General features: G+C 43.6%; 1 protein-coding gene across 1 annotated transcript; it reads right to left on the bottom strand.

Annotated features, from left to right (window-relative positions):
* Positions 1-515: 515 nt before the first annotated feature.
* On the bottom strand, positions 516-25,185 carry LOC114689271 (phospholipase A2-like). The gene is made up of 5 exons (XM_028863633.2): positions 25,032-25,185; positions 24,031-24,085; positions 20,735-20,890; positions 4,034-4,161; positions 516-698 (listed from the first exon to the last, which is right to left on the bottom strand). Exons 1-5 carry the CDS (start codon positions 25,183-25,185, stop codon positions 607-609), a joined length of 585 nt encoding a protein of 194 aa, XP_028719466.2. The 3' UTR covers positions 516-606.
* Between the last annotated feature and the right edge of the window lie 229 nt (positions 25,186-25,414).

Genomic DNA, 25,414 nt, shown 5'->3' with positions numbered 1-25,414 from the left:
AGTGGCACAAGCAGAAGCGCTTGAGTCTAATATTTTTAGCACCAAGATGTTCCTTTAGTGCCCACATGACACTTATTTCTCTCTTCTCTCCCCTCCTATCTGCTCCTGTCTTCTCTTTCCTTCCATCCCAACCCTTACCTTTCTCTTTCCTGTCTTATCTCTCCCATCTTTCTCCTTTCTGTTTGTCCCTACCCCGATATGTATCTCAGGCTGAGTTCTACTTTTGTTATTGTGGTTAGGGAAGGGGTTTCTTTCTGTAATACTCCTGGCAGTACTGGAACTTGATTTTTATACCACATTGTCCTTTAACTTAAGAGATCTGCCTTCCTCTGCCTCTGCATTCAACTGTCCTGGGATGGAAGGCATGGCCTGGCTCATCACCCACTCCTCACAGGTGCTCCCCTATTGGCAATGTTTTTCTCAATAACCTTCAGTTCCCAGGGCTAGATGGAATGATGTTCTCTGAGTATCTAGTTATAGGTAGCAGACAGAGAATACAATCACCAAATCCAAGCTCTTTCAATGGGTTCTTTATTAGAGGGCACAGTGTGTAGTGAACACAATCACACAGGCAAGGATGGTGTACCCGTAACTGAGGTGACAAGTCTAACACTGAATGCCTTTGTTCTTCTTTGAGAAGCAGATGGCCGCCTGGCGGTCACAGTTGCAGATCAAGTCCTCACAGGCACTGTTTTCCTCTGGAGAGAAACAAGAAAGAAGTTGAGTGGAGCCCATGATCCTCTTCACTCACTATGATTTATAACCAAAAGAAACCAGTGACTCCCCCATTGGTACAGACTCAAGCTTGAAAAACAAAGCACACAAAAGGACATTGGGTTGTCCAAATTGAAGGAACACACTTATAATAAAATCATTAGCTGTTGTGGGCTGTGGAGACTGCACAGTTGGTAAAGCGGGTGTCATACAAGTCTGAGGGCCTGACCTAGGATGCCCAGAGACCATGGAAAAAGCAGGGAATGTTTGGGGCATCTGTAACTCTATTGGAAAGTGAGGAACATGTATCCCCAAAACTTGTTGGTCAGTCAGGCTGTCTAAAGGTGAGTGTCGTGTTTAGTGAGCAAGAGAGATCCAGGCTCTAAAGATATTGTAGAGAGTGACTGGAGAAGACATGGGATGCCAACTCATTCCTGTACATAAAAATCACTAAAATTGGATATTTAATCCTAAAACACTGAAAACTACAAATAACAACTACCACTTCTAAAATTATATGATTTAAGACAAGCCTCCTGCTTCCACCTCCTAAGTGTTGGGATTACATGTGTGCACTAACACACTCAATTCATGGGATCTGGAGGTGGAACCCAGGGCTCTGTGCATGCTAGGCAAGCACTCTAGCAACTGAGCCCTCTAAATCCTCACCTGTAAAATGGGAATGATAAATCTTGCCCTGCATAAGTGATTAGCCCAATATCTGCCTTATAGCCAATCATGCAGCTCTCAATTGCTTAGTCAATATGGAATCAGTATAACACAGCAGCTAACAGGAGAGGCTTTGGACAGGCAAGATGGATCAGGGAATTAAGGCACTTGCTGCCAGGTCTGAACCTGAGTTCCATCCTCAGGACTCCCATGGTCAAAGGAAAGAACAATCTCCTGCATGTTGTGCTCAGACCTGCACCCCTGAGTTTGGCACAGGCATGCCTCCTCCATAAATACATAAATCCTTGAAATGTTTTTAAACAGAGGCTTTGGGATGATGTAGATCTGTTTCCAGAACCAAATGTCATCACTTCTGGGCTGGGAGACCTTGCGCAAGTGATGCTGCCTTCCTCATTTTCCTCATCAGTGACCTCATCGATATTTTAGTGTCTACCTGAAAAAGATGTTGTGAGGTCACATGAGACCAAGGAAATAACCATTAAATGGTGACTGTCCTTGTCACTTCTGTGACCCTTACAAACCTGCCCGGGGTGTTGCACGAATTTTACATGGTCAGACTGTAGAGCAAGAGACTCTTAATCTCAGGATCTTTGGTTCAAGCCCCACACTGGGAGCCAGATGATGCATGAATTTTAAATGGTCTTATACGAAAAACCTAGAGCCAGATATCTGGGTAAATGCTGAAAGATCAGAGAGATAAAGGATCAAGATAAAGGATCAAGCCACTAGAAAAACTTCTCACCACTACTGAATCCTCAGGCTGAATGGAAGGTGAGATCCTATCTCCATGAATCCTCTGACTGAAAGTCTCTGAGTCCTCAGCTGAGAATCTTGCTCTAGTCCCTGCCTCCCCATACCTTATACGCCTTTCTCTGCCAAGCCATTCCACTTCCTCCCTAGTTCTAAGACGAATGGTGTGTGTGCTTCCCAAATACTGGTAGCAAAGGCATGAGTTCTCAAGTGCTGGGATTAAAGGTGTGTGCCACCACTGTCTGGCTCTGTTTCTCTCCTAGACTTAATCAATCTCATGTAGTCCAGGGTGGCTTTGAACTCACAGAGATACTGTGCCTCCTGAGTAGTACGATTAAGATGTGTGGCACCACTGCTGGACCTCTATGTTTAATCTACTGGCTGGTTCTGTCCTCTGATCCTTAGGCAAGCTTTGTTTGATACACAATATATCACCACACCAGGGCTGCGGGAATGTGGAGCAATGACAACTAGTGCATAAGAGATCGATACTCCAGACCCACCTGATGGGGAGCCCCACCTGGCAAGGCCATGGCATCACTGGCTGTGGAAACCAGTTGTTTCTGACTGTAATTTCTCTCATGCGCCACTACATTTCCCCATTAAGAACTGCTATGGGTGTTTTCCCATTGCTTGTTTGTTTATTCCATCTTTGGGCACATTTATAGCTTTGGATCATCTGGAGGATAATTTCTGTTTAGGCTGTATAATTTTGATGTATAGAAACAATACTAGGATTTTTTACCTTACTCAGACTAACATAGAATTCTCAGTCACAAAGACAGCCTTGTACACAGACAGCTAATTTTGAACTTCAGAACAAATTCAAAGCAGACTAAACTGCCCCTGAAGAAAATGCTCAAAGAGGAATTGCCAGGTGTTGTCATTGCTAATTCATGGCCAGTCTGTTTACACTGAGACTTAGCTCCTTGCAGTAGTTCTTTTTCTGCACTGACCCTGACATCTCAAGGTTCAGCCATTGTTTCCTGTCTGGATCCCTCACTAACTTAGAGCTATGTGCATGGGTCAGTGTGACATCACTAGCCTAAGAGAAACTATGTGACTTATCTTGTGTTGTGAGAATGGGTAGGCCCTGAGAATGTAACTTATAATTGTGCAGAGCTTGGCTGTGAGGCAGCAGCTGTGGTGAGGAGAGAGACAGACGTCTGTGTAGAGCTGGGTGAAGGAGCTGTTGCCACAGAGAAAGAGCTGTGTGAAGGAACTGTGGGAAGAGCAGCTGTGAGTGAGAATGTGTGTTAGTGTGTCAGTGTGTGTGTGTAGAAGGACCTGAGGAGAGAACATGAATAGCTAGGCTGAAGAGAGAGCAAGAGAGACTTACAGAGATAAAAGGGGTTTGTGTAAGTGTGTGTGGAAAATGGAGCTGTATATATAGAGATGTAACTGTGTGGAGACAGATTTTTCAGAGAGAGGTTTTTAAGAGAGAGGATTTCTTTTCTTTCTTTTTTAAATATTTATTTATTTTATGTACATGAATGACCTGTCTTCATGCACATCAGAGGAGGGAATTGGATCCTATTACAGATGATTGTGAGCCACCATATGGTTGCTGGGAATTGAACTCAGGACCTCTGGAAGAGCAGCCAGTGCTCTTAACCACTGAGCCACTTCTCCAGGCCGAGAGAGGATTTCTTAAGTTGAAGTAAAGAGAAAATTGTCATCAGAAAGCATGTGTGTTTCCTTATTTTTTACCACTCGTACAGAAAAAGTCTAGTCCTCAGGTAAATGAGAATTTTTCCTAACCCCTTACCTCATTCTGTGAATTTTCTTGCAATTCCCTGGAGGTGACCTTGGAGCAGGCTCTAAAAGCCCACCATTACAGGGCCAAGCCGAATCCAGAGGTCCCAGGGGGTAGACCTACCACTGCAGGTGACCTTATTCCCAGAGCACAAGTATGTATAGAAGCTTCCGTAGCGGTCATCTATGAGGGATTTGCAGCTTTCCACCTTCTTGACTTGAGCATAGCAGTTGTCACGAGTCTGGCAGCACCTGGAGAGAGGAAGGAACAGCTGAAGGAGGAGTATGGACACACAGGTGGTCAGTTCTCACCTGCAGTCTTTGTTAAACATGTGAGAATAACTTAAACACAATGTTCGAAAAGTAGTCCTCATCATGCTCAAAAACCTGTGATTTCTATTAAGCACATATTTATTGAAAGCCATTTCAGTGGAGTGTGGTCAGTACCAGCCTTTATTCTCAGTACTTGGGGTACAGAGGCAGATGGATTTTTGAGTTTGAGATCAGCCAGAGATACATAAGTGAGACCCTGTATCCAAAACGTGAATTTTAAACAAAGCTGCATGAACAAAATGAAATTCTATATTCCAAAGTTCAACTGACATTTTAAAGCCAAAGCTGATGTTTTTGATGGTGGCTGTGGTGGTTGACCATGTCCCTGTCTGGTGCCTGAGCCCAGCATTGTCCACTATTTATATCTCATACATTCTGTTTCAGGGACCACTAGGTACAGGGTCCTCTTGGACTGATTTCTTCACATGACAAGAGGGAAATATACATGCTGGGGGTGCTAATGCTCATCTTAAAGCTCAGCACTCACAATGCTGAGGCTGGATGATCTCTGAGTTCAAGGCCAGCAAGGTCTCCACAGACAGTTCTTGGACTGCTAATGCTACACAGAGAACCCTTGTCTAGAAACAAAACAAGCAAATAACAAATAAACAAAACAAAATACACGATTATGGTGAATATGCATGTCTCCTATTCTCTCCTTATGAGATCTTCTGCTTGTGTCCTGTCCCCAGCAGCCCAAACAAGCCAGGCTCCCTCAGATGGATCACTTACCTCTTTTCCACCTGGGTGACCCTGCTGAGATAGCCACAGAGGCAGCCATAGTAGTTCCCCGTGAAGGAAGAAATCAAAGGTACGGTGCAGTGGAACAGACTGCCATACTGCCACCCAGCCTGACGTCTGACTCGGGATGTAGTAGCACCTGCTGCAAGAATGCACAGCACACTCCATCAACACCACTTGGCTTCACCAGGGGTCTGATGCCTGCCTGCTAGCCTCCTTATCGAGAACCTTTGAGGTCAGCCTCAAGGTCCTCTTCAGGGTTCAGATCAGGCAGGACGCTACAGCAAATGAAAGAAACAGATATATGTGTGCCCATAAGACTGAGATGTAATCATGACGTTTGAAATGCACATGACATGAAAATGCATGGTAAATGGGGAGATATCAGAGCTGTTTTGCACAGTGAAATTACAGGTGAACGCAGCATTTTCAGAGTTGGTTAACTTAAGGTCATGCCTGACAGGGTACTAGATCTGAGAAACAGTCCTCTGGTGGGGTGACACCTGTACTACCAATTGGTAGACCTGTAACTGCACCATGGCCCACAACAGATCATGACCATCACTCCTGACACTTCCCCCTTGACTCCTATCAGCTGCTGCATGGGGAGAGAAGTGAATAGAGGTGTGTGTGTGTGTGTGTGTGTGTGTGTGTGTGTGTGTGTGTGTGTGTGTTTGCCCAACACAGGTTGAAAGCAAGCTCTTGGGAGCACTTGTAAATGTCATACTACACATGAGGAGGTCAGAGGACAGCCAAGCTGAAGTACGATGTTATCTACCTATTTGAGACATGTAGTTGCCCTTTAACCCAGGCTGGCCTCTGACTTTGTAGCAACGCTCTGGCCTCAGCGTGCCAAGTGGTAAAGTTAGAAATGAACACCACTGTACTGGGCTAGGATGACTCCTTAGGATTAAGTTCTATAGACATTGACTTTTGCCTTTTCTCACTGTCAGGACCTATAGATGCCACACTGTAAGCTGCCCTGTGGTCCCTGTGTTGAGGAGCTGAGAACACTCTCCAGTCAGCAGCCAGGGACAAACTGACCTCTTAGTTCCAATAACCCAACAATCCAACCATCTCTTGAGTTTGAAAGCTGCCCCAACCCTACTCAAGCCTAGGTGAGACACTAGCCTTAGCCAGCAGTGGGATTCATCACAGTTCTAGCTGAGACCTTGAGACAGAGAAGCAGCCAACACATGCTCACTGTTTTACACTGGAAGAATTAGAAGGAATCTGTTGTATGGCCATGCACAGCTCATAGACAAGGATAATGGTCAGATCATCATTGTAATGTCAGCATTTGGCACAACAAACTGTTCATCAGCTGAGGAGTAGGCAAATAAGCCAGGATTCAGAATGCAGTGGGATAGTTGGTCACCATTAAAATAAAGAGAAACCAGGTAAGTGGAACACACACTGTGTAATCTCAGCACACTGGAGGCTGTGGAAGGTGGATGTCTGAATTGAAATCCATCCTGGTTTATAGAGTGAGTTGCAGGACAACCATCACTACTCTGAGAAACTTTCTCATGTAAAATGGGAGCAACAACAACAAAAAAGAGTTACAACCCCATTCCAGAACTTCAGGTGTGACAATTAGGGGCCTGTGCATTGAACACAAGGGAGATGGGGGGGGGCACCCAGAGCAAACAAGGGTCCTACCTGTGAGCAGAGTGATCAGCAGAAGGATTTTCATCCTGAGTGTGTGGAGGACTCAAGTGACTTCTCTCTTCATAGTTCTGTGTGTAATCCTAACACTAGGGAGGTTGAGGTAAGTGTTGGCTGGAATGTCAAGTTGGAGGACATCCTGAGCCAGAATTATGTAATCTTGTAAAAATAATAATAATAATAAAGGCTAAAGAGATGGCTCTGCAGTCAGGAGCACTTGTTGAGCTTGTGTGGGAAACAGGCTCAGGTCCAGCAGTCACATGGCAGCTCACAGCTGTCTATGATCCCAGTTCTGGAGAATCAGACCCCTCCTCTGGCCTCTGTAGACACTGCTCACACTCATTTCACAGAAACACAAGCAGGCAAAGGGCTCAAACACATAAAAAAAGTCAATATTTTTAAAAATAAAAGAAAAGTCAAATATTCAGGGCACCTTAGGGCCAAGGAAATCAGTGCCAGGGCAGTATGGCAGAAGCCGAAGGGGATTTCTTTGTTCAGGTAGGTGAACGTAGTGGACTTTTCTAAAAGGTCATCTGATTTCAGGCCTAGAGAGTAAATGTCCCTGCTATTGTGGACATGGGGATCCACAACCCAGAAGCTCTTAGACCTCCAAACCAGAAATTCAGGTATGACCAGCCAGGGAACTGTGAAGAGAAGAGGAATGGTGGGCACTCAGAAGGGACAAGGGTCCTTCCTGTGAGCAGAGTGACCAGCAGAAGAAGTTTCATCCTGAGTGAGGGGAGGACTCAGTGACTTCTCTTTAGAGTTCTGTAGCTGTGCTCTGACAGTGTCCAGTCAGCACTCGGGGCCTGTGGCTACTGTGTGTGTAGCACAGAAGTAGAATGTGTGCACCCTCACACACAGTCCCGACCTGCAGAGCTGCTGTAGATGGTGACAGAGCCTGAATCAGTGCTGTCCCAGAGTCACAGAAAAAGGGATAGCTCAACACCCCAAGCAGCTCAAGTGCAGTGACAGGAAAAATATCATGACCCTCCCCCATGGATGGTTTGAGGTCATAAGAAGATATAGACATTGCTCCAGGGGTTGTGTCTGAGGGATACAGGTAGTGAAGTGTGGTCCCAGGAGGGAAAAGCTGGCCCTAAAAATCCTCCATGTTTACTGTATAAACCATGTGCTAAGTCTGTCCTAAGAATCTCATACAACTTATGAGGTAGATCCAGTTACAAATATGATTTTTAATTAATTAACTGTTTAGTTAATGTGTGTGTGTGTAAGAGAGAGAGAGAGAGAAAGAAAGAGACAGAGAGACAGTGACAGAGATCCCTTGTGTGCCAATGACTCTGTGGAGTCATTTCTCTCCTTCTACCTTTTGATGGGTTTCAGGAACTGGACTCAGGTCTACAGGCTTGAATCATAGGCTCAACTTACTAGGGTACAAACTCCATTTGAAAATTGGCAATGTAGCCAGAAAGTGGTGGTGGTGGTGCACATCTTGGATGTCAGCACTCAGAAAGCAGAAGCAGGTGAATATCTGAATTTGAGGCCAGCCTGGTCTACAGAGTGAGTTCCAGGACAGCCAGAGACACACAAAGAAACCTGTCCCAAAACACCAATGAAAAGAAAGCGAAAGAAGGAAAGAGAAAGCAAAGGAAATGACCAAGAGATGTGTCCACAGGCCAATACAATGCAGGCAATTCTTCAGCTGAGATTCTCCCTTCTGAGGTGTATCAAGCTGACAATTAAGTTTAGAAATTAGAGACTGGAGTGATGGCCCATCAGCAAAGAATACTTTCTGCTCTTCCTGAGTACTGGGGTTCAATTCTCTGCACCCACATGGTTGCTAGTGAACAATTTTTGTTGGTCCAATGCCCTCAAACCTCTGGGTTTGCCCATCTCCCACATATCATGCAATTCAGGAGCCCAGCACCTCCTTTTCCCCACTTCACACCTCCTCCCTGGATATAAACCATGTAGGGGGTGAACTGAGTAGGTTGTCTCCACACTCAAGCTCTCCCTACCCTTCAAGCAGGACTCTGGACACCCACTGCCAGCTACTACCAGTTACTGCCTCTTGGCAGGACGCTCTAGCAGCATTGGTTGCTCACCTGGCCTGTCCTTGGGAAGTGTGAAGCCTGGCCTTTGGGACACCAGTAAGGAACTAGGTAGAAGTGGAAAAGCAGAGGGCTGGGCAGCTGTTCACTAAAGGAAAAGAGAGACCCGTGAACCGTGTAGCCTTAAACAGGTCAATGAGACATCTTATTCCTAAACCCAGTTAACTAGGGAATCAGAGATTAACCTGCTTTACATAAGGAGTCCTGTAATACATAAAGTAGAGAAAAGGAAGTGCACTCTTTTGTTTGTTCAAAAAGTTAGGCTGCAGGGTACTTTAGTGGGACAATTATCCTGTGGTGTGTGTTTAGGCACAGTGAAGACTAGGAGGCCACCAGGATGTAATCCTGCCTTCAGGTCATTTACACTCAGTCCAATTTGGTTTCCTATATCCCCATTCCCAGAATGAGCACACAGCAGAAGTACTTTGAGTCCAGTATTTTTAGGGCCAAGATGTTCCTTTAGTGCCCACGTGACACTGCTTCTCTCTCTCTCTTCTCTCCCCTCCTACCTCTCTGTCTTCCCTTTCCTTCCCACCCCTCCCTACCCTCCTTGCCTGTCCCTTTCCCTTCTGTTTCTCCTTGCAACCTATGTATCTCAGGCTGAGTTCTTCTGTTGTTGTAGTTGTTGTAATTAGAGAAAGAGTTTCTTCATCTATTACTACTGGTTGTACTGGAACTTGATTTTTAGACCAGGTTCTCCTGTAACTTAAGAGATCTGCCTTCCTCTGCCTCTGCAACCAACTGTCCTTGGATGGAAGGCATGGCCTGGCTCATCACCCACTCTTCAAGGTGCTTCCCTAATGACAATGTCTTTCCCAATAACCTTCAGTTTCTAGGGCTAGAGGGAATGATGTTCTCTGAGGGTCTAGTTATGGTTAGTAGACAGATAATACAATCACCAAGCCAAGCTCTTTCAGTCGGTTCTTTATTAGAGGGCACAGTGTGTAGTGAACACAATCAGACAGGCAGGGATGGTGTACCCATAACTGAGGTGACAAGTCTAACACTGAATGCCTTTGTTCTGCTTGGAAAAGCAGATGGCAGCCTGGCAGTCACAGTTGCAGATCAAGTCCTCACGGGTGTTGTTTCTGCCTGGAGAGAAACAAGTAATAAGTTGAGTGGAGTCCATGACCCTGTTCTCTATGATTTATAACCAAAAGAAACTGGTGACCCTCCCATTGGTGCAGACTCAGGTTTGAGAGACAGAGCACACAAAAGGACATTGGGTTTTTCAAATTGCAGGAACACACTGATAATAAGAACATTAGGGACTGGAGAGATGGCTCAGCGGTTAAGAGCACTGGTTGCTTTTCCAGAGGTCCTGAGTTCAATTCCCAGTACCCACATTGTGGCTCACAACCATCCATAATGAGATCTGGTGCCCTCTTCTGGCCTGCAGGCATACATGCAGACAGAACACTGTATTCATAATAAACAAATAAATCTTAAAAAAAAAAAGAACATTAGTTGTTGTGGCTGGGGAGATGGCACAGCTGATAAAGCGGTTGCCATTTAAGCAAGAGGGCCTGGCCTAAGATGCCCAGATCTCATGTAACAAATCGAGATGTGGTTGGGGCATCTGTAACTCTATAGGGAATTGGGTGGCACAGATCCCAAAACTTGTTAGACAGTCATGTTTTCTAAAGATGAGTGTTATTTTTAGTGTGTGAGAGAGAAAGATCCAGGCTTTAAAGACATGGTGGAGAGAGACTGAAGAATACACAGGATGCCAATGTATTCCTACACCCAAAATAAATGAACACATGTATTTGATCCTAAAACCCAGCAAACTACAAATACCAATTATCATTTCTAAAATTATATGACTTAAGACAATTCTCCTGCCGCCACCTCCCTAGGGCTGGATTAGAGGTGTGCACCACCACACTCAATTCATGGGTTCTGGAAGTGGAACCCAGAGCTCTGTGCATGGTAGGCAAGCACTCTACCAACTGAGATATACCCCCAGCCTTCTGAATCCTCACCTGTAAGATGGGAATGATAAATCTTGCCCTGCCTAGGTGTTTACTCCAGTATCTGACTTATAGCCAATGATGCAGCTCTCCATTGTTTAGTCAATGTGGAATCAGTATAACACAGCAGCTAACAGGAGAGGCTTTGGGCAGGTAAGATGGCTCAGGGAATAAAGGCCCTTGCTGCCAAGTCTGGTTCCATCCCCAGGTGTCACAAGTTCGAAAGAGAGAACAATCTCCTGCATGCTGTGCTCAGACCTTTGCACTTGTGTTGGGGCACAGGCATGCCTCCCCCAGAAATAAATAATATTTTAAAATGTTTTTAAACAGAGACTTGGGAATGATGTAGATCTGTGTCTCAGATCCAAATGTCATCACTTCTTAGCTTGGAAACCTTTTGCAAGAGACCGTGCCTTCCTCAACTTCCTCATGAGTGACCTCATCTATAGTTTAGTGTCTTCCTGAAAAAGATGTTGTGAGGTCACGTGAGACCAAGGAAATGACCACTACATGGTGCCTGTCCTTGTCACTTCTGTGCCCCTTAGAAACCTGCCCAGGTTGTTGCATGCATTTTACATGGTCAGCCGGTAGAGCAAAAGACTCTTAATCTCAGGGTCTTTCGTTTGAGCCCCACATTGGGAGCCAGATGTTGCATGAATTTTAAATGGTCTTATACTAAAAACTCAGAGCCAGATATTTTAGCAAATCCTGAAAGATCAGAGAGGACAAAGGATCAAGCCATTAGAAAAACTTCTCACCACTACTGAATCCTCAGGCTGAAGGGAATGTGAGATCCTATTTCCATGAATCCTGACTGAAAACCTCTGAGTCCTCAGCTTAGAAGCTTCCTCAGTCAAAAAGGCCCTAGTTCCTGTCTCCTCATGCCTTATATACCTTTCTTTGTCCAACCATGCCACTTCCTTCTTAGTTCTGAGATTGATGGTGTGTGTACTTCCCAAATCCTGGCAGCAAAGGCATGAGATCTCAAGCACTTGGATTAAAGGTGTGTGCCTCCCAAGTTCTGGAATTAAAGGCATGTGCCACCACTGCCTGGCTCTGTTTCACTCCTAGACTGAATTCATCTCATGTAGTCCAAGGTGGCTCTGAACTCATAGAGATTCTCTGCCTCCCGAGTGCTATGATTAAAGGTGTGTGTCACCACTGCTGGACCTCTATGTTTAATCTAGTGGATGGCTCTGTCCTCTGATCCTCAGGCAAGCTTTGTTTGGTACACAGGATATCACCATATCAGAGGTGCAGGGGGCTGTGGGAATATACAGCAGTGACAACTAGTGTTTAACAGATCGACCCATCAGACCCACCTGATGGGGAGGCCCACCTAATAGGGAGCCCCACCTGATGGGGAGCCCCACGTGATGGGGAGACCCACCTGATGGGGAGCCCTACCTGATAGGGAGCCCCACCTGGCAAGGCCATGGGGTCACTGACTGTGGAAACCAGTTGTTTTCTGTCTGTAGTTTCTCTCATGCACCACTACATTTCTCCGCTAAGAACTGCTATGGGTGTTTTCCCACTGCATGTGTGTTTATCTCAAGAATATATTCCATCTTTGGGCACATTTATAGCTGTGGATATTCTGGAATTTCTGTTTAGGCTGTATAATTTTTATGTATAGAAACAATACTACAATACTGCTCAGACTGACATAGAATTCTCAGTCACAAAGACAGCCTTTTACACAGACAGCGAATTTTGAACTTCAGAACAAATTTAAAGCAGACTAAACTGCCCCTGCAGAAAATACTCAAACACTAATTGCCAGGTGTCATCATTGCTAAATCATGGCCAGGCTGTTTACATTGAGACTTCGCTCCTTGCAGTAGTTCTCTTTCTGCACTGACCCTGACATCTCAAGGTTCAGCCAATTGTTTACTGTCTGGATCCCTCACTAACTTAGAGCTATGTGTGTGGGTCAGTGTGACATCACTATGCTAAGAGAAACCATGTGACTTATCTTATGTTGTGAGCATTGGTAGAACCCTGAAAATGTAACTTATAATTGTCCAGAGCTTGGCTGTGAGGCAGCAGCTGTGGTGTGGAGAGAGACGGCTGTGGAGAGCTGGTGAAGGAGCTGTTGCCATGGAGGAAGAGCTATGTGAAGGAATTGTGGGAAGAGCAGCTGTGATTGAGGGTGTGTGTTAGTGTGTCAGTGTGTGTGTGGGTAGAAGGAGCTGAGGAGGGAAGAAGGGAGGGAGGGAGGGAGGGAGGCTGGGAGGAAGGAAAGAAAGAAAGAAAGAAAGAAAGAAAGAAAGAAAGAAAGAAAGAAAGAAAGAAAGGAAGGAAGGAAGGAAGGAAGGAAGGAAGGAAGGAAGAAAGAAAGAAAGAAAGAAAGAAAGAAAGAAAGAAAGAAAGAAAGAAAGAAAGAAAGAAAGAAAGAAAGAAAGAAAAAGAAAGCAAATGCCCAGCAGATGTGCTCACAGACCAATATGATGCAGGCAATCCTTCAGCTGAGGCTCTCCCTACCCAGTGTGTGAAGCTGACAATCAACCATCGCAGGGGCTGGAGAGATGGCTCAGCACTTAAGAGCACTTTCTGCTCTTGCTGAGGAGTGAGTTTCAGTTCTCTACACCCAGATGGTGGCGGTGAAACAGTGTCTGCTGGCCCAGTGCCCTCTGCCCTCTCTGTTTGGCATTCTCTCATGTTCCCTCTAATTTTGCACCCCACCACCTTCTTTCCCCCCTTCTCACCTCTTCCCTGGATAAAACCATGTAGGGGGTGAGTTGAGTTGGTTGTCTCCATGCTCAAGCTCTCCCTACCCTCCCAGCAGGACTCTGGACAGCCACTATCAGCTACTACCAGTCACTGCGCCTGCGCAGGATGCTCTAAGCTGTACCTGTTGCTCACCAGGCCTGACCTGGGATATGAGTGGGGATGGGGGTGGAAGGGCAGAGGACTGGGCAGTTGTTCAGTAAAGGATAAGAGAGTTGGAGAACCTCGTAGCCTTAACCCAGCTAATGAGACATCTGATTCCTAAATCTGGTTGACCAGGGAACCAGAGATTAACCTGGCTTCACCTGTGGGTTTCCATCATAGAGAAATTAAAGAGGTTGTGTTCTGTTCTATTTGTTGTCACAAGTTGGGCTTCTGTGCACTTTAGCAGGACAATTACTCTGTGTTGCTTGTTTAGGCACAGTGAGGACTTGAAGGTCAACAGAATGTAATCCTGCCTCCAGGTCATTTACAGTCAGTCTGGTTTGCTTTCTTACATCCCACTTCCTAAGAGGAGCACATGGCAGAAGTGCTTCGATCCAGGGTTTTTGTTGTTGCTGTTGTTTTGGGGTTTTTCAAGAGAAGATTTCTCTGTAGATTTGAAGCATGTGTTGGAACTTGCTCTGTAGACTAGGCTGGCCTGAAACTCACAGAGATCTGCCCATCTCTGGTCCAAGTGCTGGTATTAAAGGCGTGTGCTAACTCCCCTCCCCAACCCCTGTAAATCTGGTAATTTTAGGTTCAAGATGTTCCTTCAGTGCACACGTGACATTGCGTCTTCCTATCTTCTCTCTCCCTTCTACCTCTCTGTCTTTTCTTTCCTTCCCATTCTCCACTTTTTCCTGTCAATATCCCTGCCTCATATCTCCCCTCTCCATCCTTTTCTGTCCTCTCTAGTTGGTTGTTTTACTCTTTTAGTTTTGGCTCTTTGAGGAGCCCACCTCCTAGATCTCCGAAAAACACGTGGAGGCTTATTTTTTCTTGTGAATGCCTGAACTTAGCTTGAGTTATTTATAGCCATATTTTCTTAACTTACATTATCCCTTCTGTCTTTTTCTTCTGGACTTTTATCTATCTCTAGTTCTGTATACCTTTCTTTTCTTCTTCCTCCATGGCTTGCTGTGTAGCTGGGTGACTCACCCCTTTTGTCCTTCTCTCCTCCTATTCTGATCCTTCTTTATCTCCTGAAAAAATTGCTTCCTGTTTCTCTTCTCTGCATGCCAGCCCCACCTATCCTTTCTCCTTCCTTGCTTTTGGCCGTTCAACTCTTTAAGAGACCATCAGGTGTCTAATAAACACAGGCACAGTAACACAGCTTCACAGAGTGAAACAAATGCAACACAACTTTGCATCATTAACACAAACGTTCCACAGCATAATCAAATGTAACACATCTTAAAATAATATTCCACAGCAGTCCTCCCCTACCCCGCTATGTATCTCAGACTGGCTTCTTCTTCTTCTTCTTCTTCTTCTTCTTCTTCTTCTTCTTCTTCTTCTTCTTCTTCTTCTTCTTCTTCTCCTTCTTCTTCTCCTCTCCTCCTCCTCCTCCTTCTTCATTTTTTTGAGACCAGGTTTCTTTGTGTAATAGTCCTGGCTGTCTAGGAACTTGCTTTTTAGACGAGGCTTGCCTTGACCTCAAGATACCTGCCTTCCTCTGCCTTTGCCTTGCATCCAAAAATGCTTGGATGAAAGGTGTGGATTGGGCTCATAAATGATACTTCAAGGTGCTTGCTTTCTGGAAACATCTTTCCAATTATACTTCAGCTTCCAGAATTGGACAAAATGATGTTCTCTGAGGCTATATTTATGTTCGGTAGACAAAGACTACAATCACCATAGCCAAGCTCTATCAATATGTGCTTTATTAGAGGGCACAGTGTGTAGTGAAGACAACCAGGCAGGCAGGGATAGTGTACCAGTATCTGAGGTGACAAGTCAATCAGTGATTGCCTTTGTAAAACTTGGTGTATGGAGTCTTGATGAAGTAGATGGCGGCCTGGCGGTCACAGTTGCAGATGAAGGATTCACAGGGGTTGTTTTTGTCTGCAGAGAAACAAGAAAGGAAGCTGAGTGGAGCCCATGACTATGTTCCCTACGATTTGTAACCAAAAAGAGCAGTGCATCTAGGATAGGTGAAGGTCTAGGGTTGAGAGACAAAGCACTCAGAAGTCCATTGGGTTGTCCAAATTGCTGGAACACACTGATAATAAGAACATTAGTTATTGTGGGCTGGGGAAATGGCACAGTTGGTAAATCATTTGCCATACAAGCATGAAGGCCTGACCAAGGATCCCCAGGCTCATGTAAAAAGCAAGGAATGTGTAGGGCATCTGCAACTTTATTGGGAATTGGGGAGCATGGATCCCCAAAACTTATTGGTCAGTCAGACTACCTAAAGGTGAGTGTCATGTTAAGTGAAAACCCCAGCCCCTAAAGACATGGTAGAGCTGGGCAGTGGTGGCACATGCTTTTAATCTCAGCACTCTGGAGGTAGAGGGAGGCAGATCTCTGTGAGTTTGAGGCCAGCCTGATCTACAGAGTGAGATCCAGGACAGCCACCAAAACTACACAGAGAAACAGTGTCTCGAAAAACCAAAAAAAAAAAAAAGAAAGAAAGAAAGAAAGAAAGAAAGAAAGAAAGAAAGAAAGAAAGCAAAAAGAAAAACTCATTAAAACAGATTACAAAGTTACTCAGAAAAAGGCAGAAGAATTTAAGGGAGGACCAAAGTTATCTTTATATTATGAAATTAGAAAGGAACAGCCCAAGACTATCAAAAAATCAACCTTTATTTATCCAGTCACCCAACAGGAACAACTTCCAAATGACAGAAATCCCCAAGGCTATGTAAGAGCTAACTGGATTCCTGTGGAAAACTTATAATTGAGGAGATTAAAGAAAGCAATAGGCTAATATGGTATGTATTTACCTTTTGTGAGGCAGATGTTAAATTCATGGTCAACTAGTAACAGAATTATCCCACATGACTGGAAAAACTTAGTTACAACAGTATTGGAACTGGCTCCATAATTACAGTGAAGGACCTGGTGGGAAGATGAGGCTGAGGCCATTGAACAACCAAGTAGGGATAGAGGTATAGAAATTTCCCAAGATCAGCAGCTTTGAGAGGGTTATTATGCTGATGCAAAAAGACAATCTCTATATGATGACCACACCTTGGCTATATGCCATGCAGCAGTTTTGAATGCTTGGGACAAAGTTGAAGAAGTCAGAAAGAGAACTAGGTCATTTACTAAAGATATACTGGCACAAAAGAAACTTTCACTGATTTGTTTTACATGAGTTGAATTTAGCTATAAATAGAATGATGTCAAATCCAGAAGCTAGACAAATAATAATTGAATCTTTGGCTTTTGAAAATGCTAGTTCACAATGCAAAAGGACAATTAGGCCTTTAAAGCAAGATCAGCACCCATAGAGTAATGGATCTGAGATAGAGTCAGTATTGAATCTCGTAACCATGTTGATGCTTGGATAGGAGAGTTGTTTTCCAGAGGCTTGAAGAAAAATAAAAATGTCAGATGTTTTAATTGTGCTAAACAAGGTCACCTAAAAAGGGGTTGTAGACAGAGCATTTCTAGAAGTAATATTTTTTTCTAGGAATAATCCAAAGAGAAGTCCCCTCCCTTCTGGAATATGGAGAAGATGGGGCAAGGCAGAACCTGGAATAATTAATGCAAATCAACAAGGTACAGAAAAGGTAACCCTTTGCGATTGGAAAATACCTTGAGGGGCCTCTTGAAGGCCCCCATATCAAATTTGGTTTAGTCATTCCCTATCACCTTGTGGAAACTCTTCCCCAGAGCAATTTAAGGAACTAATACCTATTGTAAATAACCATACTGCTCTGGATTAAATAATAGTTTTAGAAGATAAAATAAAAATTTCAGGAAACACGATAAAGCAAATATTTTGGCAAGCTTCTATAAATAATCAAGGACCAAAGTTAAAAATATGAATAAATGACATAGTAATTGAGGGTCTTGTAGACTCAGGGGCAGATAGATGTAACAACAATGACACCAGAATCTTGGCATCCAAATTGGACTCTTCAGGAGTTAAATGTTCAGCTGTTGGGGATTGGAACTTTATCTCAGGTAAAATAAAGTGCAAGATGGGTCAAATGTATAGGACCAGAAGAACAGGGAGGAAAATTAAAGCCATAATTAGCTAACATAGCAAGGAATTTTATGGGTATGTGATTTGTTACAACAAAGGAATACCCAGATCAACATTTCTTCAATCTCAGAAACAAACCATAAACTAACAAATGTTTTTGGAAAAAATATTTAAAAGTATTATGAAGAACAGTCAGGTTGTTCATAAACAGAGCACAACAGCTGCTGATCTTTCAAAGTTACCAACAGCCCTACCTTTAAAATAGTTAACAGACAAACCTATCTGGGTGAACCAATGGCTTTTGACATCAGAAAAATTAAAGGCCTTAAAACAACTGGTACAGGAGCAGTTACATGCTCAACATATTGAAGAATCAACTAGTCCTTGGAATTCTCCTTTATTTGTCATTAAGATGAAATCTGGAAAATGGAGAATGCTAACAGATTTGAGAGCCATAAATGAAGTAATTCAGCTGATGGGCTCTCTACATCCTGAAATTCCTTTGTCTTCTCTGTTACCTCAAGGATGGTCTATTATAGTGATTGATTTAAAAGACTCTTTCTTCACTATACCTTTACAAGAACAGGATAGAGAAAACTTTGCCTTCAAGTTGCCTACTTATAATAATTCTCAGCCCATTAAAAGCTATCAGTGGAAAATACTCCCACAAGGGGTGTTAAGCAGCCCCACCCTGTGCCAATATTTTGTATGACAGCCATTGGAAAGAATTCATAATCAGTTTCCTCAATCTATAATTTACCCTCATATAAATAATATCTTACTAACTGATTCAAATGTAGATACCTTAGAGAAAATGTTGAAGAAGTAAGCAAAATTTTGCCTGATTAGGGATTACATATCACTCCCAAAAACACAAAGAGGAGACTCTATTAATTGCCTAGGATGTAAAATAAGTTTACAAAAAAAATCAACCCCAAAAGGTACAAATCAGGAGAGATAAATTGTGGATTCTTAGTTACTTTCAAAAATTGCTGGGAGACATTAACTAGTTTTGGCCCACAAATAGATTAAGAACTCAAAAACTAAGTAATTTATTTCAAACCTTACAAGGTGACAAGGACTTAAATAGTCCAAGAAAATTATCACCTGAGGCTGAGAGAGAATTGGCTTTGGCAGAAAAGAAATTACTTGATGCAGATGTCGATTGTTTGGATCCAAGCTTGATTGTACTCTGGTTATTCAATCTTTTATGCATTCCCCTCCAGGATTTTTAATCCTGTTGATAATATCTTAGAGCAGAGATTTTACCACACAAACAGAGTAAAAAATTAAAGTCCTATGTAGAAAAGGTTTCTGAGTTGATTCTAAAAGGAAAATTGAGACTTTATCAATTAGCAGGAATAAGCCCATGAGAAATTGTAATGCCTTCTACTAATGCAGAAATTTCCTCTTTATGGGCAGAAAATGAACATTGGCAAAGAGCTTGCGGTAATTATTTGAAAGAGACTAGCAATAAATATTCCCAAAGCAAGAGAATTCAGTTTATAAAGAGAGATAACTGAATCTTTCTTCACATTGTACAGGTGACACCAATTTCTGTAGCCCCTACATTCTATACTGATCCAAATGATTCAAGAAGGCAGGTTATTAGTCAGGAAATTTAAGTAAAGTGGCTAAAATCCCTTATGATTCCTTTCAAATATCAGAATTATGTGCTGGTCTCATGGTATTATCAGATTTTCCAGATCCTCCTAATATAATTACTGACTCTCAATATGAAGAAAGAGTTGTTTTACATATTGAAATTGCTGTATTTATTCCATATGATTCATAATTAACTTTGTTATTTACTCAGCTAAAAGAAATAACCAGAAATAGAAGTCATCCCTTATATATAAAATACATATCAGATCCCATACTGGTCCACCAGGCCCCCTGGCACAAGATAATGATGGAATTGATCAACCATTGGTAAGGGGTGTGCTACAACCCTTCGAATTTCAGAAGAAATACTATGACCAATGCAAGCATTTGAAAAAAGTTTTTTCGCTCACTTGCCAATAAGTCAAGGTTTATTATAAATGAAATGTCCTACTTCTTCTTTGTATAACCAAACTCTACTGCCTATAAGAAGTAACCAAAAGGGTACTCAAAGAAATGAGATTTGGCAAATGGATGTATTTCATTTTGGAGAAATTGGAAAATTAAAATATGTACAGCATACCATAGATACATATTCAGGATTTCAATGGGCAACTGCTTTGAGTTCTGAAAATGCTGATTCTGTAATTACACACTTGTTAGAGTTATGGCCATCACCGGAATACCTGTACAAATTAAGACTGACAATGCTCTAGCATATGTCTCTACTAAAATGAAATAGTTCTTTGCACATTACAAAGTAAATCATATTACAGGTATACCACAAAATCCTACAGGGCAAGCAGTTATAGAAGGATCTAAGTGAACTCTAAAAGATAAGCTTAATAAAAAGAAAGTGCTAGTAAAGAACTGAAGAAACAGATTGCGCAATGCTTTATTAACTTTAAATTTTCTAAATGTTAATGAGAATGGAATGACAGCTGTGGACAGACATTGAATAATAGAAAAACTGCTGAATTAAACCATCCTGTATACTTTAAAGTGTATAAAGATGTGTTATCCTCAGAATGAAACAAGGGTATGTGTTATATTGGGGAAGAGGTTTTGGTTTTGTTTCCAAAGGAGAATAAAAAATATCAATACCATCAAAATTGATAAAGATTATATTTGAACAAGAGAGACCTCAATATTAGAAGAGGTGATAGTTCATCAAACAGTGTGACCATTCAATCTGAACTAACTTATAAGACAAACAAATGCTTTTCATTTGATCTGATATAACTTGCCCAAAGGGAAACTCCCCAAAGTTAGGGTTGGGGCTGGGTTTTGTTTTTCTCTTTGCAGGAGAAGAAGGCATCCAGCTAAGGATTCTGAAGATCAGTGGACAAACAAAACATCTGAAGAAAAAGGATGAATCATCCGGAGGAAATGTCCCAAGAAAAAAGAATAAGTTGGCCTGAAGGTATATCACATTTCCAAGAGGATAAAATTTTATAAATCTTCCCAAATGTTTGTTTCTGCTGTTCTCTAGAGACATAAAACATAAATGGTCTTCATGTAGTCCCAGTGGATGGTCTTCGTGTAGTCCAAAGTGGATCACTCACCTGTCTAACTCATCCACCTCATTGTTCCAGCTAAAAAAGGCACAGTAGCAGCCATAGCAGTTGTACTCTGACAAGTCATCAATCCAAGTATAGGTGCAGTCAAACGCATTGCTGAACTGCCACACAGCCCGAGGGCTGATGCTGTGTGCACTAGCCCTGACGAAGAATGAACAGCACATTCGAATCAATCCCACTTTGCTTTACCAGGGGTCCTATACCTGTCTGCAAGCTACCTCCTTGACTCCTACCAGCTGCTGCATGGGGAGAGCAATGACTAGAGGTGTGTGTGTGTGTGTGTGTGTGTGTGTGTGTGTGTGTGTGTGTGTATGTGTGCTCGTGCGAGCTTGTGTACATGCTAGCCTGAACACAAGTCCAAAAGCATGCACTTCAGAGCATTCACAAATGTCATGATACACATGAGGATGCCAGAGGATTTTCTCTTTGCACTATGTAGGTCTTGGAGACCAAATTCAAGTCACCAGGCCGGAGCAGGAAGCTGTCTACCTATTTGAGACAGAGAGTTGCCCTGTAACCAAGGATAGCCTTGGACTCTGTAGCATTCCTCTGGCCTGATCACCTCAAGTGATAGGATTACAAATGTACTCTACTGTTCTGGCTGGGCTGACTCCCCAGGACTAAATTCTATAGACATTGTCTTTTGCCTTGCTTGCCTGCTCATTTCTCACTGTCAGGACATACAGCTGCCATACTGTGAATTGCCCTGTGGTTCCTGTGTTGAGGAACTGAGAACACTTGCCAGTCAGCAACCAGGGACAAACTGACCCTTTAGTTCAATAACCCAACAATCCAACCATCTCTTAGTTTGAAAGCTGCCCCACCCCTACTCAAGACTAGGTGAAACCCTAGCCTTAGCCAACATTGGGATTCATCACAGTTCTAGCTGAGACCTTGAGCCAGAGAAGGAGCCAACACATGCTTACTGTTTTACACTGGAAGAATTAGAAAGAATCTGTTGTATGGCCACACACAGCTCATAGACAAGGCTAATGGTTAGATCATCATTGTAATGTCAACATTTGACACAACAAACTGTTCATCAGCTGAAGAGTAGGTAAATGACCAGGATTCAGAATGCAGTGGGATACTTGGTCACCATTAAAATGCAGAAGACAGGTAGAGTGGAACACACACTGTGTAATCCCAAGACTCTGGAGGCTGAGGCAGGTGGATAAGAAGTTCAAGGTTGCCAGGGGATAGTATCACAGCACTTTAAGCCCAGCACTCTGGAGGCACAGGGTGGTGGATATCTGAGTTTAATGCCTGGTCTACAGAATGATTTCCAAGACAGCAATCACTACTAGAGAAACTATGTTTAGGAAAAATGAAAAAAAAGGAATTGTGAGAAGCAAGTGTGGCATGTATGCAATCCTAACCTTTGAAGAGTAGAGGCAGTAAACTTTTCAAGTCTGGGTAAAAATGTTGAGTTTGAGGACATCCTGAGTCACATTACAAGGTTATGTAAAAAAATAATCAGAGTGGGAGTGTGGGCTCTGCTGTCAGGAGCACTTGTTGAGCTTGTGTGGGACCCAGGCTCAGGTCCAGCAGCCACATGTCAACTCACAACTGTCTAAACCCCAGTTCTGGAGAATCAGAGCCCTCCTCTGTCCTCTGTAGGCTCTGCTCACAAACATGTAAGCAAAACACTCATACACTTTAAATAATGTACATATTTTTGAAAAGGATAAGAAAAGAAAATATCCAGGGCACCTTAGGGCCAGGGAAATCAATGCCAGGGCAGTATGGCAGAGGCAGAAGGGGCTTTCTTTGCTTGGGTGGGTGAATGTAGTGGACTTTACTAAGAAATAATCAGAGTTCAGATCTAGACGGTAAAGGTGTCAGCTGTCTAAACATGGGGGTGAGCATGGGATTACAGCCAGACACTAAGGCACCCCAATGGGAACCCCAACCAAACTTCAGGTGTGACCAGCAAGGCTGTGCACTGAAGACAAGGGACATGGGGGGCACTCAGAGGGGCCAAGGGTCCTACCTGTGAGCAGGGAGATCAGTAAGAGTTTCATCATGAGTGAGGGGAGGATTCAGTGACTTCTCTTTAGAGTCCTGTAGCTGTGCTCTGACAGTGTCCAGTCAGCTCACGGTCCCTGTGGCTACTGTGTGTGTAGCACAGAAATAGACTATGTGCACCCTCACAGACAGTCCCAACCTGCAGAGCTACTGTAGATGGTGACAGAGCCTGAATCAGTACTGTCCCAGAGACAGAGAAAGGGATAGCTCAACACCCCAACCAGCTCAAGTACAGAGACTGGCAAAGGTCCAAGTCCATCCCGCATGGACGCTCTGACATCATAAAAAGATATAGACACTGCTCCTGGAGTTGGGTCTGAGGGATGCTGATAGTGACATGTGGTCCCCAGGAGGAGAAGCTGGCCCCAACAACCCTCCTTGCTAACTATATAAACTAAGTGCAAAGTCTGTCCCAAGAACCTGACAGCCTTTGAGGTAGATTCCAGTTTCATATTTGATCTTTAATTAACTAATTAATTAATGTGTCTGTGTGATAAACAGAGACAGGGACAGAGACAGAGAATGCACATGTGCAAGTCAGAGGACAACTCTGTGGAGTCAGTTAACTCCTTCCACCTTTAAATGGGTCCAGGAATCAAACTCAGGTCTACAGGCTTGCATCATGGGCTGCATCTTACTAGCCCACAAACTCAATTTGAATATTAGGAATGTAGCAGATGGTGGTGTTGGTGCACATCATTAATTTCAACACTCAGAAGCAGAGGCAGGTGAATATCTGAGTTGGAGGCCAGCCTGGACTACAGAGTGAATTCCAGGACAGCCAGATATACACAAAGAAACCTTTTCATGAAAAACCAAAAACTAAAAAGAAAGAAAAAAGCAAATTCCCAACTGATGTGCCCACAGGCCAATATGATACAGGCAATCCTTCAGCTGAGGCTCTCCTGACCCAGTGTGTGAAGCAGACAACCACCCATTACAGAGCCACGAGAGATAGCTCAACACTTAAGACCACTTTCTGCTCTTGCTGTGGCCCAGACTTGAATTCCCAGAACCACATGGTAGCTGTTGAACAATGCCTTCTGGCCCAATGCCCTCTGGCCTCTGGGTCTAGCCATCTCTCATGTTCCCTCTAACTTAGCACCCCATCACCTCCCTTCCCCACTTCTCACTCTTCCCTGGATAAAAACCATGTAGGGTTGAGTTGAGTTGGTTGTCTCCATGCTCTTGATCCCCCTACCCTCCAAGCAAGACTCTGGACTGTCACTACCAGCTATTACAAGTCACTGTACCTGTGCAGGAAGCTCTGGGTGGAGGTGGAAGGGCAGAGGACTGGGCAGCTGTTCACTAAAGAAAAGAGAGACAGAGAACCATGTAGCCTTAAGCCATCCAGTGAGACATCTTATTCCTAAATCTGCTTTGCCAAAGTAACCACAGTTTAACCTTGCTTTACCTGCCAGGTCCCACGCTATGGAAAGGTGGAGAGAGGAAGTCTTCTGTTTTGTTTGTTGTACAAAGTTATTCTGCCGTGCACTTTATAGGGACTACTATCCTGTGGTGTGTGTTTAGGCACAGTGAAGACTGGAAGGTCACCAGGATGTAATCCTACCTTCAGGACATTTACTCTCAGTCCAGATTTGTTTCCTGTATCCAACTTTTTATGATGAGCACACAGAGAAGTGTTTTGAGTCGAGTATTTTGGAGGACAAGATGTTCATTTAGTGCCCATGTGAAACTGCGTCTTTCTCTCTTCTCTTCCCTCCTACATACTTGTCTTCTCTTTTCCCTCACCTCCCATCTCTACACTTCTTCCCTGACCCCATTCCTGTCTCATCTCCCCCTCCCCTTCCCCTTCTGTCTGCCCCTAACACCCTACATATTTCAGGCTAAGTGTTCTTTTGTTGTAGTTGTTTTTCAAGACAGGATTTGTTCGTGTAAGAGTCCTGCCTGTCCTGGAACTTGCTTTTTAGTCCAGGTTGGCCTTGAACTCAAGAGATCTGCTTGTCTATGCCTATTCTTCTCTGTGTCAGAGTGCTGGGATGAACGGCATGGCCAGGCTCATCACTCACTCCTCAAGGTGCTCCCCTAATGGCAATGTCTTCTCCATTAATCTTCAGTTTCCAGAGCTGGACAGAATGATGTTCTCTGAGGATCTAGATATGTTTCATAGACAGAGACTACAATCACCACAGTCGAGCTCTTTCTATATGTGCTTTATTAGAGGGCACATGTATATGAAGACAAACAAGCAGGCAGGGATGGTGTAGGCAGTAACTGAGGTGACAAGTCTAACAGTTATCTCGTTTGTACTGCTTGTTGTATGGAGTATTGAAGAAGCAGATGGCAGCCTGGCGGTCACAGTTGCAAATGAAGGCCTGACAGGGGTTGTTTTCCTCTGGAGAGAAACAAGAAAGAAGTTGAGTGGAGTCCATGTCCCTGCTCCCCATGATTTGCAACCAAAAGACAGTGGTGCATCTAACATCAGTGCAGACTCGGGGTTGAGGGACAGAGCACACTAAGGGACACTGGGTTGTCCAAATTGCAGGAACACACTTATAATAAAAACATCAATTGTTGTGGGCTGGGGAGATGGCACAGTTGGTAAAGTGGTTGCCATACAATCATGAGGGCCTGAGCTAGGAACCCAGAGCCCATGTAAAAATCAAGATGTGCTTG

This window comes from Peromyscus leucopus, chromosome 23 (assembly GCF_004664715.2).
Source record: "Peromyscus leucopus breed LL Stock chromosome 23, UCI_PerLeu_2.1, whole genome shotgun sequence".
NCBI lineage: Eukaryota > Metazoa > Chordata > Mammalia > Rodentia > Cricetidae > Peromyscus > Peromyscus leucopus.
The sequence above is the reverse complement of the archived record's forward strand: the minus strand, read 5'-3'. Positions and strand labels throughout refer to the sequence as shown.

Excerpts from the sequence above, each read along its gene's own strand:
- LOC114689271 (XM_028863633.2), bottom strand. The coding sequence starts at position 25,185 with ATGGGGAGCAGGGACATGGACTCCACTCAACTTCTTTCTTGTTTCTCT. Across the intron at positions 24,086-25,031 it reads GCAGTACAAACGAGATAACT|TGAACAGCTGCCCAGTCCTC; the intron begins GTTAGACTTGTC and ends TCTTTTCTTTAG. Across the intron at positions 4,162-20,734 it reads GAGGTGGATGAGTTAGACAG|GTGCTGCCAGACTCGTGACA; the intron begins GTGAGTGATCCA and ends TCCTCTCTCCAG.